Genomic DNA, 23,071 nt, shown 5'->3' with positions numbered 1-23,071 from the left:
ATGGCCTAGACACGTGACGGCAAACCTATGGCACATGTGCCACAGGTGGCACACTGAGCCATATCAGTGGGCACATGAGCTTTGCCATTTCTCAGCTATGTCGCGCATGCGCGAGCCAGCCAGCTGATTTTCGGGCCTTCTGGGCCTACCGGAAATCCTGAAACAGGCCGTTTCCGGCCTCCAGAGGGCTTCCGGGAGGGTGAGGAAGGCTGTTTTCGCCCTCCCCATATTCTAAGAAAGTCTCTGGAGCCTGGGGAGGGCAAAAACCGAGGCTATTGGCCCACTGTGCCATCGCATGCCAAAAGCGGGGGGAGTGCAGGGGGTCACAAGCGCATCCATGGGGCAGGGCACATTGAATTATGGGTGTGGATACAGATGCGCGTGACCCCCCCGTGCGACCCCCACTTTTGGCACGCGACGGCAAAAAGGTTAGCCATCACTGGCCTAGACATTGGTATTTATTTGAACATGGATCTTTCTAACTTTTGTATTTTACTGGGTTTTTTTAAAAAATATCTAGGGGTAAATGTTAATATAGATTGCTAATCTATGAATGATATGCCGTACAATCCATCCATTCATCCATCCACCCATCCATTTGTTTGCAATACTTGCGAGAATATAGACTACGAGGCACTGAATATTTACAATATAATTTGTTTTTTTTTTCCTGTTGGCGGAGGGAAAGAGTTGGGGGGGATGGGAGTAGAAAAAGCCAAGATTGATTTTGTGTACGTTTGAGATTTATTAAAATGTCAGCGAGTCAAGATAATTCAATGGTCTTGTCTGCACGGTAAACCCGCAATAAATTGACTTCGTGTGCAAAAAAAATCCCTGCCGCGCGTGAGGGTTGATGTGGAAAGCTTTCGCCTCGTGCTTCAAAATGTCCTTTCCTTAAGATGGAAGAAATGCTACGTAGCCACAGGGATAATAAAACGATTAAGATTCCTCCCCCATGTATGTATGTATGTATGCCTAAGTATATTACCCATGTCGCGTGGCTATATTACTTTTTATCCTTTTCATCTGTTCCACTACCTTCTCTATTGCTTTCATTATTATGATTATTATCCTCTGTTATTACGATTATATTATTTCTTCGTTGGTTCTATGTACGCTGAGAGCTTCTGCACCGGAGACAAATTCCTTGTATCACACACGGCCAATAAAATATTCTGTTTTGTTCTGTTCTGTTCTCTAGTTTATACCCTGTTTCCCCCAAAATAAGACATTCCCCTGATAATAAGCCCAATCGGGCTTTTGAGCGCATGGCAATAAGGCCAAGCGCTTATTTCAGGGTTCAAACAAATATAAGACAGGGTCTTATTTTCAGGAAAACAAGGTAGATAGATAGATAGATGATAGATAGATAGATAGATATACTGTAGATAGAGATGATAGATAGATGATAGACAGACAGACAGACAGACAGACACCCTGTTTCCCCCAAAATAAGACATTCCCCTGATAATAAGCCCAATCGGGCTTTTGAGCGCATGGCAATAAGGCCAAGCGCTTATTTCAGGGTTCAAAAAAATATAAGATGGGGTCTTATTTTCGGGGAAACATGGTATTCTGTTCTGTTCTATAATCTATTCTACCCTATTCTATTTTCTACATTCTGTTCTGTAATCTATTCTATTCCCTATTCTACGTTCTTCTATATTCTACATTCTACATTCTATAATATATTCCCTATTCCCTATTCTACATTCTTCTATATTCTGTTCCATAATCTATTCAATTCCCTATTCTGCATTCTACATTCTATATATTGTTCTATAATCTATTCCCTATTCTATATTCTACATTCTATATTCGATAATATATTCTATTTCCTATTCTATATTCTACATTCTTCTGTATTCTACATTCTACAGTCTGTATTCTATAATATATTCTACATTCTTCTGTATTCTGTTCCATAATCTATTCAATTCCCTATTCTGCATTCTACATTCTATATATTGTTCTATAATCTATTCCCTATTCTATATTCTACATTCTATATTTGATAATATATTCTATTTCCTATTCTATATTCTACATTCTTCTATATTCTACATTCTACAGTCTATATTCTATAATATATCCCCTATTCCCTATTCTACATTCTTCTATATTCTGTTCCATAATCTATTCAATTCCCTATTTTATATTTTACATTCTATATATTGTTCTCTAATCTGTTCTATCCCCTATTCCCTATTCTACATTCTTCTATATTCTGTTCCATAACCAATTCAATTCCCTATTCTATATTCTATATTCTATATTCTATATTCTACATTCCTATTCTATTCTATTCTATTCTATTCTATTCTATTCTATTCTATTCTATTCTATTCTATTCTATCCTATCCTATCCTATCCTATCCTATCCTATCCTATCCTATCCTATCCTATCCTATCCTATCCTATCCTATCCTATATTCCCTATTCCCTATTCCACAGCCTATAATTCTGTTCTGTAACCTATATGTATGAGTTGAAATTCAGATATCTTAAAAGCTGCTGATTTTTAGGAAGACCGTTCCATACCCCTTTGATCTCAATTTGCAATTCACGTGTCTTAACAACAACATTTTTTTTTAAAAAAACCCCATCCTTCTGGCCCGAACGTTACTCTGCTTTGTCGAGCTGCGACAAAAGCTCCTCCGCCTTCAAGAGCGTGGAATTTATTTCCACCGTGCTAATGAGGCCAGCTTCTCGGTGGCTGCCCTCCTCCAAGTTTACTCACTGTGTATGTGTGTGTGTGTGTGTGGTGGCGTTTTGCATTTTTATGCTGCTGGAAATCAGATCTGTAGTAGCCCTGCTCGGAATGGTCTCCCATCTGTTCTGAACCTCTAGAAACCCCCGCGTAGGACTTAAAATAAGTTGCATTTCCAGCTGCGGGTAGCGTCTGTTCCTCTCAGCGGCGACGGAGTTAGGCCGCTATCCTTTTCTTCTTGCAAGGATTTTTTTTTCTTTTTAAAGTCCCTTAAAAATATCTTTTTTTTCATCCTCTCCTCAAGGACCAGCCTGCTGTTCCGGGTTGTGAATTTAGCCAGACAGCTTCTGTGGGAAAAGTACACATCTCGCAGTCTGCCAAGAACCGAAGCCTGCAAAGGATTTAATTAAAATAGAAAACGGGGGGGTTTCCTTCCCTCCCTTCCAAAAAAAAAAAACCCCACACCGGTAAAAATAGCACTATCCGAATTCAGGCGCTAGGTCATTATATATACCGCAAACATTATTCCGGTAAGCAATGTTTACCAGGCCCGACTTGCATCGCTGCGTTGTGGGTTTTCTTAAAATGCAATTTCTCCCTATAAAGCAATCCTCTAATTTCAAATTGGGACCTGCACACGGTGCGAAATACGCACATCGGGTGGCCTGAGTTCGAGGGGAATGGCCTCTCTCTGGTATGTAGGAAAACCTCCTCTGTCATTTTGAAAAGGGGGGGGGGAAGAGGTTTGAAAAACCGGGCGGGAATTGGTTTCCTTCCCAAATAACCAATAGGAAAAATGACTTCGTGGGCCAGAATAGATTTGCCATCTTGCCCTGTTTCCCCCCAAATAAGACATTCCCCTCATAATAAGCCCAGTCGGGCTTTTGAGCGCATGGCAATAAGGCCAAGCGCTTATTTCAGGGTTCAAACAAATATAAAACAAGGTCTTATTTTTGGGGAAACATGCTATCTATCTATCTATCTATCTATCTATCTATCTATCTATCTATCTATCTATCTATCTATCCATCTATCTATCCATCCATCCATCCATCCATCCATCGGATCCATCTATCTATCTATCTCTCTATCGTATCTATCTATCCATCCATCCATCCATCCATCCATCCATCCATCCATCTATCTATCTATCTATCTATCTATCTATCTATCATCCATATCTGTCTGTCTGTCTGTCTGTCTATCCATCTATCCATCCATCCATCCATCCATCTATCTATGGTATCTATCTATCTATCTATGGTATCTATCTATCTATCTATCTATCTATCTATCTATCTATCTATCTATCTATCTATCTATCGTATCTATCATCCATCCGTCCATCCATCCATCCATCCATCCATCCATCCATCTATCTATGGTATCTATCTATCTATCTATGGTATCTATCTATCTATCTATCTATCTATCTATCTATCTATCTATCTATCTATCTATCATCCATATCTGTCTGTCTGTCTGTCTGTCTGTTTATCTATCTATCTATCCATCCATCCATCCATCTATGGTATCTATCTATCTATCTATCTATCTATCTATCCATCCATCCATCCATCCATCCATCCATCCATCCATCCATCCATCCATCCATCCATCTATCATCCATATCAGTCTGTCTGTCTGTCTGTCTATCTATCTATGTATCATCCATCTACCCTGTTTCCCCCAAAATAAGACCTCCCCTGATAATAAGCCCAATCGGGCTTTTGAGTGCATGGCAATAAGGCCAAGTGCTTATTTCAGGGTTCAAAAAAATATAAGACAGGGTCTTGTTTTTGGGGAAACACGGTATTTACACAGTTGCCTTAGCATCACACCGGCTTAAGTACCGGTATCTCTATTTTGTGTTCAGCGATTAAATCTTATCCAAACTTGGCTATTTCTTATCAACAGTTGTTAAGTTTGGGGGTCTTAGGCGCAGATGCCTGTCTGAATTCTAAATCCCCAGATCAATTCAGCCTTCTTCATTTTCTATTCCTTTTTTCTATTTTATGGCCCGACCGGTTCTTGCTTGCAGGCAAACAATATTTCTTTCCCCTCTTCCAATGCACCATCCTTGCTATTTTTCTCACTATCGAATTTTGTTTGCCGAAACATTCATGTAAACAAGCAAACGAGATATTTTCTATCCATCGCCCTCCAGTTATTTTCCTTCCTCCTCTTTTTTTTTCCTCGCAGTTGCAATTTTGAGAACAGTTTTGAAAAATATTGACGCGTTCCTCTGAATATTCTTTGGCTATCCTATAGCAAGGCCATAAAATGGCAGCCTATTGGTGTCTGGACTGACAGATGGATGCCGCCTTTGTTTTCAAATTTAAAAATCGCGTTTTATCGTCCGTTGGTAAATAGATGTTTTCTGTTCGAAGCCTTTGAAAATCAGTGCTGATAACGACTTCACGTAATTTCAAATTCATATTCCTGCCCCCCGATCAGCGAAAGTAAACGGTGATCTCTGAAAAGTGAGAATTGTGATTTTTGTATTACTAAGGAGCTTCTAAGGAGTTTCTTTTAACATCGACAAGTTTAGGGACGTGGAGAATAATTGGGTCGCAAGGGGGCAGGAAGGGAGAAAATGATTTGTCTATAAAACAAAGTCTGAAAGAATTTGGACTAGAAAGGGCTATAAATTTAGCAGGGGAAAAAAAATAGAACAAAGAAAATTTTAACTACCTGTCTGTCCTTCTCATCAGCCAAACCTGAGAGCCCTATTGGTCCAGTGGTTAAGGAACCAGGCTAGAAACTGGGAGACGGTGAGTTCTAGTTTCACCTTAGGCATGAAAGTCCGCTGGGTGACTTTGGGCCAACCACCAGGAGACAGTGAGTTCTAGTCCCACCTTAGGCATGAGACGGCTGGGTGACTTTGGGTCAATCACCAGGAGACGGTGAGTTCTAGTCCCACCTTAGCATGAAAGACGGCTGGGTGACTTTGGGCCAATCACCAGGAGACAGTGAGTTCTAGTCCCACCTTAGGCATGAGACGGCTGGGTGACTTTGGGCCAATCACTAGGAGACGGTGAGTTCTAGTCCCACCTTAGGCATTAAAACCAACTAGCTGACTGTGGGCAAATCATTAGGCGATGGTGAGTTCTAGTCCTGCCTTAAGCATGAAAGCCGGCTGGGTGACTTTGGGCCAGAGCTTCTCTCTCAGCCCAGCCCTCCTCGCAGGGTTGTTGTGGGAAAAATAGAAGGAAAGTACGTTGGATACATTTGCTGCCTCGAGTTATTAGTAAAAAAAAAAAAAGGCAGGATATAAATTAATCAACCTCCCCTCTGAATTAGTGTTCATTCATTTCTTTAATTCCGGGTGCTTTCCTGCACCAGGAGAGTCCGATCTCTTCCCTTCAAGATGGCTTGGTGAAAATGCTGATCATTTTTTGCCAAAGGAGGGTCTCAAAAAAGAGGGCAATGCAGAAAAGCAAACCTTGGTTGCGATCTCAAAACCCAGTGGAGAATGTCATTCTGAGGCTGGAGTCGGGGTCCTTGGGTGGTTTACTTGCAGACGTTTCATTACCAATATAGGTAACGTCATCAGGGTTAAGTTGACGTCATCATCAGTTGACCAGGACTGATGATGTTTCCTAGTTTGGGTCATGAAACCTCTGCAAGAAAACAACCCAGCTCAGAGAACATCAAGGACCCCCACAGTCGTCGTCATCCTCCTCCTCCTCCTCCTCCTCCTCTCTACGAACTCCACTCCCTTCTAGCACTGATGATGTTACCTTGTTGGTTCATGAAATGTCTGAAAGAAAACAACGAAGCTCAGAGGGCCCCAAAGACCCCACAGTTCTCCTCCTCCTCCTCCTCCTCCTCCTCCTCCTCCTCCTCCTCCTCCTCTTCCTCTTCCTCTTCCTCCTCCTCTTCCTTCTCCTCCTCTCTACAAACTCCACTCCCTTCTAGCACTGATGATGTTACCTTGTTGGTTCATGAAATGTCTGAAAGAAAACAACAAAGCTCAGAGGGCCTCAAAGACCCCACAGTTCTCCTCCTCCTCCTCCTCCTCCTCCTCCTCCTCCTCCTCCTCCTCCTCCTCCTCCTCCTCCTCCTCCTCCTCCTCTCCCCTGTAGTACTGATAATGTTCCCTAGTTTGGATCATGAAACTTCTGCAAGAAAATAACCCAGCTCAGAAATCATCAAGGACGCCTCATTTCAACCCTGAGCTAAAGAAAGGAAGGGGGAAGGAAGGAAGAAAGGAAAAGGAAGGAAGGAAAGGAAAGGAAAGAAGGGAGAGAAGGGAGGGAGGGAGGGAGGGAGGGAGGGAAGGAAAGAAAGGAGGGAAGGAAAGCAGGAAAAAGAAGGGTGGGAGGGGGAAGGAAAGAAAGGGGAAAGGAAAAGGAAAGGAGGGAAGGAAAGAGAAGGGGAAAGAAAGGGGAGGGAGGGAAGGAAGGAAGGAAAAGAAAGGAAAGGAAAGAAGGGAGAAGGGAGAGTAGGAAGGAAGGGAGGGAAGGAAAGAAAGAAGGAAGGAAGGAAAAGGGTGGGAGGGGGAAGGAAAAAAAGGGAAGGAAGGAAAAGGAAAGGAGGGAAGGAAAGAAAGAAGGGGAAAGAAAGGGGAGGGAGGGAAGGAAGGAAGGAAGGAAAAGGAAGGAAGGAAGGGAAAGAAGGGAGAAGGGAGAGTAGGGAGGGAGGGAAGGAAAGAAAGGAGGGAAGGAAGGAAGGAAAAAGAAGGGTGGGAAGTGGAAGGAAAGAAAGGGGGGAAGGAAGGAAGGAAGGAAAAAGGAGAGGGAAGGGAGGGTGGGTGGGAAGGAGGAAAGGGGGGACGAAAAAGGGAAGGAAGGAAGGAAAAGGAAAGGAGGGAGGGAAGAAGGGAAGGAAAGAAAGTAGGGGAAAGAAAGGGGAGGGAGGGAAGGAAGGAGGGAGGAAAGGGAAGGAAGGAAGAGAAGCAGCAGTCTCCTTCCCTTTAAGGAGCCATTTTTGGGAAGAGGGTGTGTGAGGTATCCATCCAGAAAATGCCGGGCCCGCTGCTCCACCTTTGCAGATCAGGTCCGCTCTATTGTTTGGTCAAATGCCTGAGCACCCAACCATATAACCGAGTATTTGTGAGGAGACAAAAGGGCGAAAAGGCTTCGGCCTCCGGCTCAGCGGGCATAATGGCTTCGGCTGAGCTCATCTCTTTGCTCTTCAGACCAAAGCCAGGCCTGCCTCCTTTGTGACGCCACCGTCCGTTTCGGACACAAAGAGGACCAATGAAAAATACGAAATAAATACGAGGACAGATCTTAATTGAAAAGGTCTCGGTGGCTGACTTCCTTCGAGCTCTCTTCGTCCCTGATACAGGTAGTCCTCGACTTACGGCCACAACCGTAAGCCCAAAATTCCCGTCCCTAAGCGAGACGAAGTTGCGAAGTGAATTTTGCTCCGTTTTACGACCGTTGTCGCCACAGTTTTTGTTAAGGGAATCAGATTTCGCTTAACAGCCGTGCGGCTAACTCAACACCTGCAAATGGTTCACTTTAAGGTCATAGAGGTCATAAAGCGGAGCAAAATTCACTGTCTCGCTTAGGAACGGAAATTTGGGGTCATATGTCAAGGACTTGCCCGTCTTTAGAAATTGCCATTTAATCAAGCTTTGGAGCTTTCCCCCCCCAGCCCCAGGCGTGGCATTGTCGCTCTTTGTAACACCACAGTGTCGGTACAAGCTGAAGGTTTAAAAATTATTGTGATTAAATTCCATTTTCTGCCTTACGAATGTCGTGGGTCAAGGAACAAGGGTTACTGCTTACTCGGGAGGCAAATTAAGACTTCAGCTTTCCTGGCAAGCTTTAATTTAAACTTTAGGCCTGGTATGTGGGGGAACCTGCTGAAATTTAGTGCCCGAGGGAGCCGGTCAGATGCTGAAGCCAGAGCATAAAGTGAATATTAAATCAACATACGGTGGTGTCATTATGAAATTCTTACGCAGTCTTTAAGTCCTGCAGACTTGAAGTTCCCACAGCCAAACTTCCAAATTTCTTTTCGATTATGCAGCTTAATGGACCCAACCAGGCTCCTCTATTAGAATAATTGCATAGGTAGTCCTCGATTTACGACCACAATTGAGCGGCACATTTCTATTGCTAAGCGAGACATTTATTAAGTGAGTTCTGCCCCATCTTACGACCTTTCTTGCCACCGTTGTTAAGTGAATCGCTGCTCAATGAGTAAGGCGGTTATTAAGCGAATCTGGCTTCCCCCATTGACTTTGCTGGTCAGAAGGTCGCAAAAGAGGTTTACGTGACCCGGGGGACACAGCGACCGTCATAAATAGGAGCCAGTTGCTGAGCCTCTGAATCTTGATCCTCTGACCATAGGGATGCAGAAATGGTCGTAAGTGTGAAAAACGGTCCTAAGTTACTTTTTTCAGCGCCGTTGTAAGTTTGAACGGTCACTAAGTGAACTGTTGTAAGTCGAGGACTACCTTTGTTTCTTCCAAGCTTCCTCACCAACTGTTACTCGAACGGGTCAGATGGGAACCTTAGTAGAATTGATGGCATAAAGCAAAGTTGGGGAACTACGGCCCTTTTATAACTCGTGGACTTCAACTCCCAGAATTCCTGAGCCAGAATTGTGGGAGTTGAAGTCCACAGGTCATAAAATGGCCACAGTTCCCTATTTGGCTCAGGGATTCTGGGAGTTGAAGTCCACAAGTCATAAAATGGCCACCGTTCCCCATTTGGCTCAGGGATTCTGGGAGTTCAAGTCCACAGATCCTAAAATGGCCACAGTTCCCCATTTGGCTCAGGGATTCTGGGAGTTGAAGTCCACAAGTCATAAAATGGCCACAGTTCCCCATTTGGCTCAGGGATTCTGGGAGTTGAAGTCCACAGATCCTAAAATGGCCACAGTTCCCCATTTGGCTCAGGGATTCTGGGAGTTGAAGTCTACAGGTCCTAAAATGGCCACAGTTCCCCATTTGGCTCAGGGATTCTGGGAGTTGAAGTCCACAGGTCCTAAAATGGCCACAGTTCCCCATGCTGGCTCAGGGATTCTGGGAGTTCAAGTCCACAGATCCTAAAATGGCCACATTTCCCCATTTGGCTCAGGGATTCTGGGAGTTGAAGTCCACAAGTCTTAAAGCTGCCAAGTTTGAAGATCTCTGTTCAAGATTATGCAAAAGAGATTTTGCATAAATCCTGATTTAGGCAGCTCCATCTGGTTTATCCTCCTCTCGTTCACACATTGCCATCAGACAGGGACAGCTTTGCTCAAAACAGGCCACTAATGAGCCCTCCCGAACATTTTTGTGGGTGTGTTAATTTCCTGCTTTTGCAAAGCTGTTTCTGGGGAGCATCCCCCCCCCCCCCAATTTCAGCCACATTTTCTGGGTTTGCTAAAACAACCGAAGAGACTCAGGAGGGGCGTCCAGGGACCCCCGATAACGGAATGTCTTCCTATTTATTTATTTATTTATGTATGTATGTATGTATGTATGTATGTATGTATGTATGTATGTAATTTATATGCCGCCCTTCTCCCGTAGGACTCAGGGCGGCTTACAAAACAAAACAAAGAATTACATAAACAATTTAAAGTCAGTTTAAAGTTAAATTAGAATCAATTACAAATTATTAAAATTTGAAATCACCCCTACGGATTCAGCCCATTTGGTGAAAAAGCCACGTCTTCAATTCGCGGCGGAATTGGAGTTTCTTAAGTTTTTTTCTAAGTATCTGTTCACGGGTTACGTCTGCAGCCGTGTTTCTGCTTTTACCGTCGCGGCCTTTTGGATATGTTGAGGCTGGGGTCTCTTTCTTTCATGGGGGGGGGTGGTCTTTGTGCATGGAGTTTTAGTAAGGAAAATATGCTTTTCCGTTGCACAAATACAAATCGGTGTGGGTGTTGTTTTATCTGTTACCCACAACTTCTGGTGGCAAGCTGTTCCACTGGTTAATTGTCCTCAGTGTCAGGAAATTCCTCCTCAATTCCAGGTTGCTTCTCTCCTTGATTATTTTTCATCCGTTGCTGCTTCTCCTGCCTTCAGGTGCTTTGGAGAATACGTGGACCCCCTCTTCTTTTGGGGCAGCCCCTCAAATATTGGAACACTGCCATCATGTCACCCCCTGGTCCTTCTTCTCATTAAAGTAGACATCCCCAATTTTCTTACCTGTTCGATTTAGCCTCCAAACCCCTTATCATATTGATTGATTGATTGATTAATTCGATTTATATGCCGCCCTTCTCCGGAGACTCAGGGCGGCTTACAATGCGTTAAGCAATAGCCTCCATACTTTTTGTATATACCTGCTTAGTAGGGCTTTTGGGCCCCTCCCAAGCGGTGTTCTTTTTTATACAAAGTCAGCTTATTGCCCCCACAATCCGGGTCCTCATTTTACCTCCCTCGGAAGGATGGAAGGCTGAGTCAACCTTGAGCCTGGTGAGATTCGAACTCGCAGTAATTGCTGGCAGCTAAGTGCTACTTAACAGCACTTTAGTCCGCTGCACCACCAAGGCTCCTTTATAGCTATTCTCTACACGTTTTCTAGTTCCTCAGCATCTGGAGTATTGCTCCTTGGGGAACCTGTACCATATGGAAACGGGAAACAAACCCCACCTCCTCCTAGCACTGATGATGGTATCTAGCTATGCCATGAAACGTCTGCAAGAAAATAACCAAGCTCAGATAGTACCGAATACCCTACATTCCTCCTCCTCCTCTTCCTCCTCCTCCTCCTCCTCTCTGCATACCCCTCTCCCTTCTAGCACTGATGATGTTACCTACTTGGGTAATGAAATGTCTTCAAGACAACTACCCAGTACAGAGAGCATCAGCTCCATAATTCTCCTCCTCCTCCTCTCCCTTCTAGCACGGATGTTATTACCCTGTTGGGTCATGAGACATCTGCAAGATATAACAGGCAAGCGCAGAGACCACCAAGGACCCCGTGAGATTTCTTTAGCTTGTCCCGTTCTCGTCCTCGTGACGGAACGGCCGAGAAGCCTCCTCAACCACACGGCCGGCCGTCGCCTTCCCCGTAATTCGGTTTATGAATCATTGCTTTAGCTCCGGCGTCAAGCACCCAGGAGGATCTTAAGTGCTTGTAATTGGCCGTAATTTGAGGCCCTTTGCCAAGAGACGTTGGGCTGTTGTCAGAGATAGCAGCCCTCTCTCCTGATGAGTTGGGGGGGCTCCCAGAGCTTTTCTTGTTTTCCCCGGGGGTGCTAATTAAGAGGTATCTGAATTGGGAGGCGGGGAGAAGTATGGTCCTCAAGGAATGGAGTAGGGTTGGGGACACCGTTGGGACGGGATGCTCGTAAGACCCTTGCCTCCACAACGGGAGAATTAATTCCCGTAGCGTCTTCTCTCCGTATCGTCTGGGACCTCGAGAAAGATCAAAGAAACCCTTTTCAATTATTACTTCTTTCCTTTTAAGACAAGGAAGCTGCTCCAGGAAGAGGCTGAAGAAGACTTAGCTCCTCTGGGTGGTAGCTGCTCAGATCCGCCCCCCCCCTCCTCCAGTCGTCAGTTAAGGGCATCTTTCTCTTTGTAAGAGTTAGTGTGCAGCATTTGCAGGCTGACTCTGCCCACAGCCAGGAGTTCGAATCCCACCAGGCTCAAGGTTGACTCAGCCTTCCGTCCTTCCGAGGTCGGTCAAACGAGGACCCAGAATGTTGGGGGCAAAAGGCTGACTCTGTAAACCGCTTAGAGGGGGCTGTAAATGCCCTTGGAAGAGGTATCTAAGTCTAAGGACTATTGCCCTTCCTTCCGTCCTTCCTTCCTTCCTTCCTTCCTTCCTTCCTTCCTTCCTTCCTTCCTTCCATCCATCCATCCATCCATCCATCCATCCATCCATGGTGCACAGTGGTTAGAATGCAGTCTAGCAGGCTAACTTTGCCCACTGCCAGCAGTTCGATTCTAACCAGCTCAAGGTTGACTCAGCCTTCCAAATTGCTGGGAGGCAGAAGCCAAAGAGTGGGGGCCGGCGGGTGGGCGGGGCTACATTTGGTGTATAAGACGCACCCAAATTTTCACCTCCTTTTAGGGTGGGAGGGAAAGTGCGTCTTATATTCTGAAAAATAAGTACTATTGCTATTGGGAAGAAAGGACAGAAGGAAGGAAGGAAGCGAAGGAAGGGGGAAGGGAGGGAAAGGGGGAAGGGAGGGAAGGAAGGAGGGAGAGAGGGAGGGAGGGAGGGAGGGAAAGGGGAGGAAGGGAAGGAAGGGAGGAAGAGGGGAGGAAAGGGGGAAGGAAGCAAGGAAGGGAGGGAGGGAAGGAAGAAGGGAGGGAGGGAAAGGGGGAAGAAAGGGAGGGAGGGAAAGAGGGGGAAGGAAACATAGAAGGGAGGGAGGGAGGGAAGGAAGGAGAGAGGGAGAGAAAGGGGGAAAGGAGGAAGGAAGCACCCTGGTGGCGCAGTATTGCAGGCAAACTCTGCCCACAGTCTGGAGTTTGAATCTCACCAGTCTCCAGATTAACTCAGCCTTCCATCCTTCCGAGGTCAGGAAAGCGAGGACCCAGATTGTTAGGGGGTCGATACGCTGACTCCGTAAACCTCTCAGAGGGGGCTGGGAAGCCCTCCGAACCCCTATTTGCTGCCTCCAGTTCCTCCAGGTTTTGATCGGGCGACCACGGGGGGACGCCCCCACCGGCCGTAAGTCACATTTTTCAGTGCCATTGTCACTTTGCCCGCTAAGCAAACTGTCGTAAGTCGAGGACTCCTTGTATGTTCCCCCCCACCCCACCCCCCGAAGCATTCGGAGAAGGCCTGGAGTCGCCTTTTGGAAAAAGGGCCGTGAATTGAGCTCTTGTGGCCCGTCAGTGGCCTGTGCAGTTAGTAGCTGATTCTGACAGCGAGGAGGCTGGTGTGGTGCTGCGCCAGCAGCCTGTGCAGCTGGCGCTTGAGTCAGACAGTGAGGAGGCTGGAGAAGATGTGGTGCCAGAGGTGGGAATTCAGCCAGGGCCTTCAGAACCTCCAGAAGCTCCCTTAAGTGAAGAGGAAGAAGAGGAGGAGCCTCTTCTCGATGCACAGGCACGCAGACAAAAGGCAGGAGTGGCTCCTCAGGAGGAGGTCTCCTCAAGAGTAAGGCTTGGGGCTAATTGGCCACTCCCTTAGCCTATTTAAGGAGGAACGCCGACTGAAGCAATTTGTAGGGAACAACTTTAGTTCACCCTCCTTCGCGTCTGGATTCTCTGCAAATTGCTTCTGGGCTTTTTGCCACCCATAGTAAGATTGGGATTACTTTATCTTTGGTTTCTTGTAGGCTGTTAAGAAAGTTATATTAACAGCCTTTGTTTTGAAAAAGACTGAGTTATTTTAGTAAATTAAGTTTTGTACAGACTTTCCCCCGAAAGTGTTAAGCATAAATGCGTTTATCTCCCTTCCTGCATTGTTAATGGCGGTGATTATTTTATTCCGCTGTCAGGAGACAATTTGTGTGTCTATTAAAAGTGAGCTCATGTTGGGTTTTTTGTGTTTGTGTGTGTGTGTGTTTAGTGAAGGACTTATCTGACATGGATGGATGATTCAGAAGTTAAATCCTGAATATTTAGGCTTCTTTCTGCCAACAAAGGACCCGAGTCCGTTTTGGAAATTCTAATTATAAAAGAGTCCTCAAGTTAGGACCACAATTGAGCTAAGCGAGGCCATTGTTAAGTTGTAAAATTTGTTACTACCAGTTCTGTGGGCGTGGCTTGGTGGTGGTGGGGTAATGTGATTGGGTGGGCGTGGCCAACTTTTTTTTTTTTTTTAACTTTTCAAAGCATTTTTTCTAATGCTTTGAAAAGCCTCTGACGATCAGGCAACTCAGCTGGGATCATCAGAGACTTTTCAAAGCATTTTTTTTACCACCTCTTTGGCCAAGAGGTTGCAGAAAAAAATGCTTTGAGAAGCCTCTGACGATCCCAGCTGAGCCGCATGATCATCAGAGGCTTTTTTTAAAAAATGCTTTTAAAAGCATTTTTTTCTGCCGAAGAGGTTGTAGAAAAAATGCTTTTAAAAGTAAAAAAAAAAAAAAGGCTCTGATGATCACGCACCTCAGCTGGGCATGGGGGGGGCGCAGGGATTTTTGCTACCGGTTCTCCAAACCATCCTCCGCCATCGCTACCGGATCGGGCGATCCGGTCTGAACCGGGAGCATTTCACCCCTGGTTTTGCCTCATTTTATGACCTTTCTTGCCACACCTATCAAGGGAATCACTGCAGTCGTTAAGGCAGCAACATGGTTGTTAAGTGAATCCGGCTTCCCCCATCGACATTGCTCGTCCGAAGGTTGTGACTCCAGGACACTGCGACGGTCATAAGTATGAATCAGTTGCCAAGCGCCTGAATTTTGATCACCTAGCTGCCGACGGTTCGCAAGTGTGAAAAACGCTCACAAGTCACTTATTTCAATGCTGTTGTAAATTAGAACGGTCACTAAATGGAACTGTCGTAAGTGGAGGACTACCTAAATCTACCTTAGCGGGTAGATTCAGCTGGCAAACAACCCGAAACTGCTCACCTGCCAGAAACGTGGTCACAGGTTTGTCCTCAACGTACGATGACCGTCGAGGCCAAAATTTCCATTGGCTAAGCAAGGCCGTTGTTAAGTGAGTTTTGCCTCACTTTACGACCTTTCTCGCCACACTTGTTAAGTCAGCGATCCCCAAACTTTGCAGTAGTTCCATGGACCAGTGGAGTGGGGGGGGGGGAGGCGGATGGTTTCTTACGCACAGCTGATTTCCCATGCCCAACGACAGCAAGGGAAGCCAAAATTTCCAGAGCTTAAGCAAGCACTGTTGTGAAGTGACCTGTGTCCCATTTTTGTGACCTGTTTTGCCGCAGTTGTTAAGCGAATCACTGAAGTCGTTAAGTGAAGCCTGCATTTATTAAGCGAATCATTCAAGGTTTGATCACCTTGAGGGGATGCTGCAACGGTCACAGATGTGAAACCTGGTCAGAAAACGGACAAGTTGCAAGTTGAGGCCTTCCCGTATTTGTGATTCCTTCTTTGCATTTGAGTCTTTTTAATCCGGTGTAAGTGACCCAGGATTCCTTGTTTTGAGATAAACGGCGAGATTGATTTAATAAGCAATGACGGAGGTGGATTTGGGTAGGAGCCCACGTCCACAGTCCTCTCGGAATAAGGTTTCCGTTCGGCATTATTAAAATTTGTGCAGGCTTTTCCTGGCCAAGCCCTATTGCAACGAAGAATCCGCATTTCTAAAAACATCATTAGTTTTAATTCAGAAAACTGTCCGTCATTTTCTTGAAGGCCTCTAAGCTCCTCCAGGCCCAATAATAGGACTAGGAAGTTCAGTTCGAAAAATGGAAGGGGCTCACACTGGAATATGGACAGCTTCATGGTTCTTCAAGAGAAATTTGCTTCTATAGTCTGGCCTTAGTCATGAAAGCCAGCTTGGTGACTTTGGGCCAATCACCAGGAGACGGTGAGTTCTAGTTCCGCCTTAGGAATGAAAGCCAGCTGGGTGACTTTGGGCCAATCACCAAGAGACGGTGAGTTCTAGTTCCGCTTTAGGAATGAAAGCTAACTGGGTGACTTTGGGCCAGTCACCAGGAGACGGTGAGTTCTAGTTCCGCCTTAGGAATGAAAGCCAACTGGGTGATTTTGAGCCAATCACCAGGAGACTGTGAGTTCTAGTTCCGCCTTAGGAATGAAAGCCAGCTGGGTAACTTTGGGTCAATTACCAGGAGACTGTGAGTTCTAGTTTCGCCTTAGGAATGAAAGCCAGCTGGGTGACTTTGGGCCAGTCACCAGGAGACGGTGAGTTCTAGTTCCGCCTTAGGAATGAAAGCCAACTAGGTGATTTTGAGCCAATCACCAGGAGACGGTGAGTTCTAGTTCCGCTTTAGGAATGAAAGCTAACTGGGTGACTTTGGGCCAATCACCAGGAGACGGTGAGTTCTAGTCCCGTTTTAAGCATGAAAGCCAGGTCTTGAGCCAAACACGAGGAGATGGTGAGTTCTAGTTCCACCTTAGTTATGAAAGCCTGGTGGCTCAGCAGACTGATAGCATTGTGATTAACAGCAGCTGTCTGCAATTACTGTAAGTTCGAATCTCGCCAGGCTCAAGGTTGACTCAGCCTTCCATCCTTTCAAAGGTGGGTGAAATGAGGACCCAGATTGTGGGGGCAATAAGACTTTGTATAAAATATACAAAAGTATGAAGGCTATTGCTTAACGCATTGTAAGCTGCCCTGAGTCTCTGGAGAAGGGCGGCATATAAATCAAATTAAAAAAAAAGAAAGCTGACTTGGTGACTTTGGCCCAATCACCAGGAGACAGTGAGTTCTAGTCCTGCCTTTGGCATGAAAGCCAGCTGGGGCAAAACTCACTTAACAACAGAAAGTTTGCTGCTCTATTGTGGTCGTAACTCAAGGACTACCTTTACTTTAAAAAAAAAAAGAAGGGCTACCTTTTGGAAAACGGGAGACTCTGAGAAAAGTCTACAATCTTTAAATTTGTCAGATGTCTTCAAGGCAGGTCTATATTCTGTTCTGATTTTGGGGCAAGGCCCGGATTTGAAAAACTGATTATTATTTTCCATTTGCTGCCGGCTTTCCAGAGGGGATAGGAAAAAAAGAATAATAAAAGGGAAGGACTGGATAAGTTTAGCTTGCAGCATTCTGCTTGCCGCAGGGAAATAAGTAGCGATATATATATATACCTTTAGGCACTTCCATCCTCTGGAGAGGGAATATTATTTTGCCCTGAAGTAAACCCCAAACTTATGAATTTAGCCCCCTCACTTCAAATTAGCAGCCTGGAATATAGAAAGTTCATTTTCTACCTAGTCTAATTTTTTTTTTTTTATTGAAAAGTTTTACAAAAAAAAGAAAAAAATACAGAAATATTCTTCCCCGATGGGGGGGGGGGGGGGGGGGGGAGGAAAAAAAATTTCTACCTAGTCTAATTGAAGAATTCTGCCAGCACTCCCAAGTTGAAAATGGTTCGTTTATTAGATTTTTATCGAATAAATGAAGTAATAAATAAAGTAACCTTGTCACTTGGATTGTTAGTACAGGTAGTCCTTGACTTATAACGGTTGCTTTAGTGACTGTTCGGAGTTAACAAAGGCACTGAAAAAAGTGAACTATGACCGTTTTTCACACTTAACGACCGTCGCAGCTTCCCCGTGGTCACGTGATCAGAATCCAGACGCTGGGCTGAATAAAAGTATTTATTTAAAGTATTTACTTTAGCATTTAAATCAGTGTTTCTCAACCTTGGAAGCTTGAAGATGGGTGGACTTAAACTCCCAGAATCCCCCAGCCAGCAGCGCTGGCTGGGGGATTCTGGGAGTTGAAGTCCACCCATCTTCATGCTACCAAGGTTGAGAAACACTGATTTAAAGTGTTAACCCGGTAACAAAACGTTCGGAAATCAATCCACAAGCTCGGAAAAGTTGTGTTTCACTTAACAAACAGAAATTTTGGGCTCACTTGTGGTCGTAAGTCGAGGAGAACCTGCAAATGCTTGGAGATGCAGCACCCTGGACAGCTCCTTGAGTTCCTCCCAACTTCCCCAGACTCCTTTTCAGTCTAAAAACTTCGTTCTACAGCTTGTCCTCGATGTACGGCCACCATTGAGCCCCGAATGCTCGTCGCTAAGTCAAGTCAGTTGTGAAGCGAGTTTTGCCCCGTTTTACGAACCTTTCTTTGCGCCGTCGTCTAACGAATCACGGCGGTGGTTCACTTAAGTCGCACGGTCGTTAAGTGAATCAGCCCCTTGACTTGGCTCATCAGAAGGTCGCCAAAGGGGAGAGCCTGCAACCGTCATAAGTTCATGCCAGTTGCCAAGCATCCGGAATTTGATCAAGGGACCACGGGGATGCGACAACGGTCGTAAGTGTGAAACATTGCCATAAATCCCCTTTTTCAATGCCATAGTGACTTTGAACGGTGAGATGTAAATCGAGGACAACCAGCCGTCTGTGTAGAGCAGGGGTCTCACCAAGGCCTGTGCGGTGCTTAGATCTGGTCCTCAGGGCCGGCCTGGAAACAGTTGAGAACCAGCCCGCGGTGCAGGGGTGAAATCCAGCAGGTTCCGACAGGTTCTGGAGAACCGGTAGCGGAAATTTTGAGCAGTTCGGAGAACCGGCAAATACCACCTCTGGCTGGCCCCAGAGTTGGGTGGGAATGGAGATTTTGCAATATCCTTCCCCCTGGTGTAGGGAGGGAATGGGGATTTTGCAGTATCCTTCCGCCTGGAGTGGAGTGGGAATGGGGATTTTGCAGTATCCTTCCGCCGGGAGTGGAGTGGGAATGGAGATTTTGCAGTATCCTTCCGCCTGGAGTGGAATGGGAATGGAGATTTTGCAGTATCCTTCCACCTGGAGTGGGGAGGAAATGGAGATTTTGAAGTATCCTTCCGCCTGGAGTGGAGTGGGAATGGAGATTTTGCAGTATCCTTCCCCTGGAGTGGGGTGGGAATGGAGATTTTGCAGTATCCTTCCGCCTGGAGTGGGGTGGGAATGGAGATTTTGCAGTATCCTTCCACCTGGAGTGGGGAGGGAATGGAGATTTTGCAATATCCTTCCCCTGGAGTGGGGTGGGAATGGAGATTTTGCAATATCCTTCTCCCAGGAGTGGGGAGGGAATGGGGATTTTGCAATATCCTTCCCCCAGGAGTGGGGAGGGAATGGGGATTTTGCAGTATCCTTCCCCTGCCACGCCCACCAAGCCACGCCCACCAAGCCACACCACGCCCCCCTCAAACCACGCCCACAGAACCGGTAGTAAAAAAAAAAATTGGATTTCACCATTGCCGTGGTGTCTTCGCCAGCGAAAACGGAGCTCGGGGAGGAGCCATGCGCAGTCCCTCCTGGGCTCCATTTTTGCTGGCGGAGGGCTGCAAGAGGCCATTGTGGCCGAAAACGGGGCACAGGGTCGCTGCACACACACACACACCCCCCCGCCTCCCTGGCTCCGTTTTTGCTTGTAGAGGGTTATCTAAACAACCTAAAAACTAAACAAAAGGAGAAATGTTTCTTCCCCTTTTTTCATTTGAGCATATGCAAGAAGGGACAGGAAAGGAGAAAGGGAAAGCGGAAAGGCGAAGAAAAAGAAGGGCAGATGGGAAGAGAGCAAGGAAGGAAAAGGAAGGAAAGAGGGGAAGGAAGAAGAAAGGAGAAGGAAGAGGGAAGGAAAAAGAAGAAAAGGGAAAGAAGGAAGGAAAAAAGGAAGGAAAAAGAAGGAAAGAGGAAGGAAGAAGAAAGAAGAATGAAGAGGGAAGGAAAAAGAAGAAAAGGAAGGAAAGAAGGAAGGAAAGAAAAAGAAGGAAAGGGGAAGGGGGAAGAAAGGAGAAGGAAGAGGGAAGGAAAAAGAAGAAAAGGAAGGAAGGAAGGAAAGAAGGAAAAAGAAGGAAAGAGGAAGGAAAAAGAAAGAAGAATGAAGAGGGAAGGAAAAAGAAAAGGAAGGAAGGAAGGAAAGAAGGAAGGAAAGAAAAAGAAGGAAAGAGGAAGGAAGAAGAAAGGAGAAGGAAGAGGGAAGAGGGAAGGAAAAAGAAGAAAAGGAAGGAAGGAAGGAAAGAAAAAAGGAAAGAGGGGAAGGAAGAAGAAAGGAGAAGGAAGAGGGAAGAGGGAAGGAAAAAAGAAAAGGGAAGGAAGGAAGGAAGGAAAAAAGGAAAAAGAAGGAAGAAGAAAGGAGAAGGAAGAGGGAAGGAAAAAGAAAAAGAAGAAAAGGAAGGAAGGAAAGAAAAAGAAGGAAAGAGTAAGGAAGGAGAAAGGAGAATGAAGAGGGAAGGAAAAAAAAGAAGGAAGGAAGGAAAGAAAAAGAAGGAAAGAGGAAGGAAGAAGAAAGAATGAAGAGGGAAGGAAAAAGAAGAAAAGGAAAGGAAGGAAGGAAGGAAGGAAGGAAGGAAGGAAAGGAGATTATAATAAGGGAGGGGGGGGTGTCTTAGGGAAGTCCTGCCTTGGCCCCCAACATGAGTCCTGTATCATGCCCACCCCCGGCCCTCCGAGGTCCCACAACCCTGATGCGGCCCCCAATGAAATCGAATTTTGACACCCCAGGTATGGAGCAAAAGGATAAGGACCGCTTTGAATTCGAACCCCAAAACAGCCTTTGCCCCCCCCCCCCCGCCCCCTTTGACTTCTCCCCAAAGGGCTGACGAAGCGAAGAGACCCACTTCCTAATTTTATTTTATTTTATTTTATTTGCTGGGTTTGCAACAGACAAGTTTTGATTCCGCGCTGCCCCCCGAAGCCGTCTCTTGGTCCTCGAGGCGAGCCCCCCCCAGTCGTCCCCCCCCCCCGAGTGTGACCTGAGCAGCGTGCTTCCCTCCCTCATTCTCCCTCCTATCCCTCCTTTGATTGACAGGCCGGCCTGATGAGCAGCCCGAGAGACGGCTGGTGCCGTGTTGATTTTTGCAGTTCGTCTGCAACACGACCAACGTACAGGGGCTCCTCGACTTACAACAGCCTTGGCCAAGACGACAGAGGCCAGTTCTTGTACAGGTAGTCCTCGACTTAACAAACAGTTCATTTAGGGACCGTTCGAAGTTACCGCAGCACTGAAAAAAGTGATTTAACGAGCAGGGGTGAAATCCAAAAATTTTTCCCCTACCGGTTCTGTGGGCGTGGCAGGGGAAGGATATTGCAAAATCTCCATTCCCACCCCACTCCAGGGGAAGGATACTGCAAAATCCCCATTCCCTCCCCACTCCTGGGGGAAGGATATTGCAAAATCCCCATCCCTCCCCACTCCTGGGGGAAGGATGCTGCAAAATCCCCATTCCCACCCCACTCCAGGGGAAGGATACTGCAAAATCCCCATCCCTCCCCACTCCTGGGGGAAGGATATTGCAAAATCCCCATTCCCACCCCACTCCAGGGGAAGGATACTGCAAAATCCCCATCCCTCCCCACTCCTGGGGGAAGGATATTGCAAAATCTCCATTCCCACCCCACTCCAGGGGAAGGATACTGCAAAATCTCCATCCCTCCCCACTCCTGGGGGAAGGATATTGCAAAATCCCCATTCCCACCCCACTCCAGGGGAAGGATACTGCAAAATCCCCATCCCTCCCCACTCCTGGGGGAAGGATATTGCAAAATCCCCATCCCTCCCCACTCCTGGGGGAAGGATGCTGCAAAATCCCCATTCCCACCCCACTCCAGGGGAAGGATACTGCAAAATCCCCATCCCTCCCCACTCCTGGGGGAAAGATGCTGCAAAATCCCCATTCCCTCCCCACTCCAGGTGGAAGGATACTGCAAAATCCCCATTCCCACCCCACTCCAGGGGAAGGATACTGCAAAATCCCCATTCCCTCCCCACTCCTGGGGGAAGGATATTGCAAAATCCCCATTCCCTCCCCACTCCTGGGGGAAGGATATTGCAAAATCCCCATTCCTTCCCCACTCCTGGGGGAAGGATATTGCAAAATCTCCATTCCCACCCCACTCCAGGGGAAGGATACTGCAAAATCCCCATCCCTCCCCACTCCTGGGGGAAGGATATTGCAAAATCCCCATTCCCACCCCACTCCAGGGGAAGGATACTGCAAAATCCCCATCCCTCCCCACTCCTGGGGGAAGGATATTGCAAAATCTCCATTCCCACCCCTCTCTGGGGCCAGCCAGAGGGGGTATTTTGCCAGTTCTCCAAACTACTCATAATTTCTGCTACCGGTTCTCCAGAACCTGTCGGAACCTGCTGGATTTCACCCCTGCTTACGAGCGGGTTTCTCCCCCCCCCCATTTAACGACCGCTGCAGCAACATCCCCACAGTCATGTGATTAAAATTCAGCCGCTTGGCCACTGACTCGTAGTTATGACGATTGCATTGCATTGTCGTGTTTTGCGACCTACTGACTAGGAAAATCAAGGAGGAATGCAGATGGTCCCAGATTCAATTCTCAGGTCGTAAAAGGCGCCATAGTAGCTACTACCCTGCTTAGCTACTACTCCTCTTCCAGGGAGCTGCCTCTTTCCCAGCCAGCCCTTTGTAAGCCCGAGGTGGGGAAGTAGAAGACCACAGGTGGCAAATTAAAAGGAAGCTCTGTAATTGCCATCCTTAATTACCGTTGCAAATCAAGGAGATCAGCTCTTAATACCTTTTAATTCTTCCTTAACTCTTTCCGCTGTCTTTGTGACTGATACAACGGCTTTAACGTGTCACTCCATGAAATGAGGCTTTTGAGGGATCCTTGGCGCTCTCTGAGCTGGGTTGTTTTCTGGCAGACGTCTCATGACCCAACTAGGTAACTTCATCAGTGCAAGAAAGGAGTGGAGTTTATGAAGAGGAGGAGGTGGAGGAGAATGAGAGGGGAGGAGGAAGTAACATTAGGGCTGGAAGGGAGGGGGCTTTTTTGAAAAGTGGGGGAGGAGAAAGAGAGAGGAGGAGGGGGATGGAAAGGACTACAGGGTCCCTGGTGCTCTCTGAGGCTTGATGGTTTTCTCGCAGACCTTTCAGGACCCAACTAGGT

At 46.4% G+C, this 23,071-nt stretch overlaps 1 protein-coding gene across 2 annotated transcripts in view; it reads left to right on the top strand.

Annotated features, from left to right (window-relative positions):
- Window positions 1-23,071, top strand: part of FAM168A (family with sequence similarity 168 member A) — an 85,622-nt gene that overhangs the window by 18,832 nt on the left and 43,719 nt on the right. The window contains exon 2 of one of the 2 annotated variants that reach the window (XM_070943009.1): window positions 20,961-21,097. The exons of the other annotated variant lie outside the window; for it this stretch is intronic. Within the exon in view, the coding sequence (XP_070799110.1) occupies window positions 20,970-21,097 (128 nt within the window). The 5' untranslated portion in view covers window positions 20,961-20,969. The remainder of the gene's footprint in view (window positions 1-20,960; window positions 21,098-23,071) is intronic. 2 annotated transcript variants of the gene reach the window in all.

This window comes from Pituophis catenifer, unplaced genomic scaffold (assembly GCF_029215685.1).
Source record: "Pituophis catenifer annectens isolate HBS135680 unplaced genomic scaffold, rPitCat1.0.hap2 SCAF_4, whole genome shotgun sequence".
Classification (NCBI taxonomy): Eukaryota; Metazoa; Chordata; class Lepidosauria; order Squamata; family Colubridae; genus Pituophis; species Pituophis catenifer.
This window is presented reverse-complemented; position numbering and strand designations above follow the sequence as displayed.